Source organism: Lipophrys pholis (assembly GCF_963383615.2).
Source record: "Lipophrys pholis genome assembly, chromosome: 4".
Classification (NCBI taxonomy): domain Eukaryota; kingdom Metazoa; phylum Chordata; class Actinopteri; order Blenniiformes; family Blenniidae; genus Lipophrys; species Lipophrys pholis.
In genome coordinates, this window is record NC_137637.1 from 1,018,410 (window position 1) to 1,023,062 (window position 4,653).

Below are 4,653 nucleotides of genomic sequence, written 5' to 3' on the forward strand. Positions count from 1 at the left end.
GTTACTGTAGCTTGAAATTGTTGCAGTTTAAACAGAGTTAATTACCTGCAGGTTGTTTGTTTTTGTTGTTTTTTTAATTGAATCTGGTGAATCGGAGGAAGACAAGAAAGCATGAAGACCAGCAGATAGACGGAAGGATGGATGGGAAGCAGACGGAAGGATGGATGGATGGATGGATGGATGGATGGATGGATGGAAAGCAGACAGGCAGACAGATGTGAAGCAGACAGACGTGCGGTGGCAGCAGGTGTGTTTGTTCTTGTGGGGACGAGCTGGAAGCATCCATTCCATCCTGCTGCTGCTCGTTACACAGAAACACAAACACGAGGCTGGGATGAGCAGATAAGATCAAACTGGAGGTTTTACATTCCTATCAGATCAGCTGACTGCTGAGCCGTCATCACATAACTTCATCTGGAGGAATAATCTGGCTGTGCAAAGCCACCGCCTTCCAGGAGACGTGAGGAACCATGAGATTTACAGGGTTTTGATCTTTTACACACTGAAAACAACATTAGTTTTACTTCAGGAGAGCATGAGATATCATCTGGGTTCTATTAAGTAGTAAGTATCTATTGAGTATTAACACACAGCCGCACACAGAGATCCAAACTCCAAACGCATCATATCAAGGTGGAAACGACTGTCGTAGCAGTCATATATTATGTCTATAGAATATCTATCATGTTTAGGCTGATAGTGAATCTTGTGAGGGACTTTTTTGAGAAGTGCAGTTAAAAATGCAGACGACACAACTGTCAGAAATAGAATTCAAATACACTCTGCAAGAGTGATATAAAGAATAAAGCTGGGAGGAAACCAGATGCTGCAGCTGAAGTATGAAGATGCTTCAACTGTCCATAAATATTTACATATATATACAAACGCATGCACACATATGTACAGAAAATCTATATTGTTTTGCCATCAGTGTCATTGTGGTGGAATAAACCTGTGTTGTGTGATTATGGGCTGAATCTTGTCCAAGCAGGAAATGAATTTTAATTCTTTAAATCTAAAATCAAAACGGTGAATTAGAAATAAAATCTACTGTTTTGAATGTGTTTCACATTTAATCCAAACTGAGTTTCATTCAGTTTCCTTAATTCATTCTCACTTTTCAGTTTCACCTCTCTTCTTTCAAACTCAGTTTTCCGGATCATTTGTTTTGTGCCACACGTGTGAAACCTGGCGCCAGGCAAAGCTCGTCCAACGCAGATTGGAAGAAGTCGATTTTACGACAGAAGCACGCTTTACGTTCGTTACCTGGCGTAAACACCTCCGACGCTGACGGTCATAGCGATGGCCGCCTGGGATTTGTCCCGTTACGCCAGCCGGTACGTTGAAAGATGAAATGCAAAGGTTTGGTTCGGTCTTACCCTCCAGAGCGGAGGACTCTGGAACTGGTTCCAACCTGAACTGATCATAAAGTGGCGGCGGCGGCGGCGCCTCGGGAGCCGTCCCGTCCTAACGCCCGGCGACGGGTGTCGGTGTTGACAGCTGCTGCTGCGGTCGTCGCCTCTGATGAAGACAAATGGCTCAACATGTGACGGAGGCCAATCTCTGTATGACGAGCGGGTGGAGGTCGGTGCACTGACTGGCGGCAGCACATCGCGGAGCGGAGAACAGAGGAAGAGACGTGAGCAGCCAAGGAGGGAATTAGAACCGGCGTGAAGGATGGAGGGACGTCACCTCGGGCGGCGGCGGCTCGCCAGAGATCAGAGATACACCCAGATAGAAGCGGCGTGACCTTCCTGAATTCTACTGATTCCTAATTAAAACCATTGATTTATTTCTCTTTAATGGTTTCAGTGTTGATTAAAAATTTAAAAAGAGGAAAGAGTTGGAAACGAAGGTTAAAAAATTATGTATTTTCTTTTTCCTTTTCGTACGAAGCGACGATGATGGATGTACTTAGCATCAGCGGCTGAACCAGATCGATGGCGATATCAATAACCTGCTTGTATATGTATGATTTGAGATAAATCAGGCCGGTCGCTCTGTGTATTGCGAAATAGGAGAAAATAAGAAACCAATAACATGGCTGTGTGGTCTCATTGATCTTCAGAACTAATGGCGGAGCAGCGTGTGGATGTTCGCTTTCAGTCCACATATTAAATGATTTAGCTTGTTTTAGCCCATTAAATGCAAATTACAGGCATTTTTTTTCTTTCCATTTATTACAGACCAATAAGTGGATCTGCTGATTTGCTGGTTTAAGGGCCGACACTCAGATGCTCCAATCCTGGAAGCAGTCGCACTCCTCTCGACTTCATGTTCATAAAATATCTCTTATTTGATTATTCAATAGTGTCAAAAAGTTCTCCTTTGGGAGACTTTTTTAAAAACATTATCTTTTTGGTACTGCTGTCGTGTGAACAGACTTGAAAACGCTACGCTGAAAGTAACTGTCATGTAAAGGAAGCCTAAACCATGAGAAACTGTTGTGCTTGTTCCTCCTGATGCTCGAGGGAACAATGTTTAAAAAGTAAAAATGTGTATTAACTGTTGATTTCGTGTGTTATCTTAATAGCGTTTGGTGAAATCCATTTGCCTTTTGTTCAGTTTCATTTCTTTTCTTCGGTTCACAGGATTTGATTGCAGCTTCCTGTGAAACAATGGGATTGTTTAGATGTTGCTTTTCATCACAGAAATATAACAATGGCTTGTCGCTTTCAGGTTTAATTGACTTTTGTTTCTTAATGTTTCACGTTATGTATTAAATCGCTGCAATATATGATGCATAAAACTGTCTCCTTGATTGACGGTGGAAACACTGACACTGCACATGCGAATAGCTCTTCTGCACATGCTCAGTAGATGGATAATAACAACACAGAGTGTCTTCACTCCCAGATCGTATTCTCCTGGGATGTCACAGTTTTATAGTTCTAACAATCCAACTTTCTTTAAAACGATGCGTTTCCACTTGAATCGTTGTCGTGTGAACGTGGCCTGAGATGCAGGCTGGTGAATCTCCTGGGAAAACAAACAAAAAAAAAAAAATAAGAGAAAGAAAAAGGGGAACCACTGACCTGGATTATAATCTGAGACCCTTGGACCTTTTGGAGTGCCTTCAGGCTGTGACTTTCAGAGGCATTGACCTCGAGTGATTCAACGTACATGACTTCACCTGCAGACAGTCAATCAAGCATGTCGTTCCAGGGTTGAGGATGGAAGGAAAAGGACATTAAACCTGTGATTGTTGTCAGAAAAGAGTTATATTACACTAATGTTTGGCCGATGACGAAGATGATGAAGGTTTGGTGAAGTCAATTCTCACCAGTGTGTCTTTCTGTCTCTCCTCTCCACAGGAAACCAAAATCAACTGCGTCCGCCTGGCGAACAAAGGTATGAGCACCCTTCCATTGATTCTCACATGATTATTATACTGTTATCATTTATTTTCAAGAGTTTTGGAGAGTAGTGTGATTACATAACCTCCCCCTTCCCCGTAGAAAAGTGTGTTACCTGAGATTAACTCACACACACTCGGCAGAGAAAGTTTCAGCCCACGTCCGAACCATGTGATCCTGCATGATCTGGTGGCATCGCATTCTCTCCCCACCTCTTCTCCGCTCATCTTTTTCTTCTTTCCATATAAACCATCTTCATCTTCTACCTTCCCGGAGCCCTTCGTCATCACACCGGCTTCATCCCGTCACACTTTGTTTTGCTTTCCCTCACGTCTCCTTCCTTTATTTGCGGCTCATCTCTAACGAATACACCCATTTGTGCGCCAGGCAATGTGCTTTTAAAGCTTTTCAGCTTGCTATTGATTTTTTTTTCTTCTCCATTGTATTTCTTCATCTGCATTGATTTCATTCTTCCATGTCTCCCTTTTCTCTCGCATTCGCTTATTATTTCTTCTATATGGTGTCACTCATTTGTGCACATTTCTCTTTGCTTTCATGCCATTCTTATGTTCCAGCATTTTCTGTCTGTCTTTCTGAGTGGGACGTCATGTGGGTGGAGGCCTACAGTGTGTAAACACTGCTTTCTGTCTGTCTGCATGCACGTGTGCTTGGGAAAAGACATGCTTTTAACTTTGTGGCTGTCTTTCACAATACAAAAATGCAGATTTATTTTTTCTAATTACGTTACAGAAGAGAAAATCCTCTTATGTAAATGTTCTTTTTCAAAGTTTCCGTTATGTGGGCAGTGTTCAGAGGCAATGCAGATGGCTAATTCTTGCAAAGGCCTATGACTAATTTTGCTGAGATACCTGCTATCCACTCACTACTGGAGCAGATCTCAGTGCTTCAGTTTGTTCCCATCAGTGAAATCAGCTTCTGCACTTTTATTCAGTTTAAAAAAAAAAGAAAACTACATTTCGGCAGAATTAAGACTTATATAAGCATTTGTCAGTGGCAGAGAAGTTTTAATTTAGTCTGACCAAGCCAAAGAACCAGTTTCAGCCCGGTGAAATACTCATTCTTTACGTCCAAAGTACAAAGTTGGACTGCGGTAATGGACACACCGTCTTCTTGAACGAGTCACACAAACTGCTTAGGGTTTAGAATCGTGACCTCCACGACTGACGGGAGACGTTTCTTCACGGTTGTGCTGAACGCATCAGGTTGCTGTGCAGCTGAGGTCGACTCCAGGAGGACATCACATTCCCAAGATGCAGATCGAGAAGACACTTTAGAA

General features: G+C 42.6%; 1 protein-coding gene across 1 annotated transcript in view; it reads left to right on the forward strand.

Moving 5' to 3' along the window:
* Positions 1-4,311, forward strand: part of LOC308108408 (receptor-type tyrosine-protein phosphatase T-like) — a 50,455-nt gene extending 46,144 nt beyond the window's left edge. Inside the window, exon 5 of the mRNA XM_080461294.1 lies at positions 3,315-4,311. Coding sequence (XP_080317420.1) covers positions 3,315-3,383 — 69 coding nt within the window. The 3' untranslated portion in view covers positions 3,384-4,311. The remainder of the gene's footprint in view (positions 1-3,314) is intronic.
* The last annotated feature ends 342 nt before the right edge of the window (positions 4,312-4,653 follow it).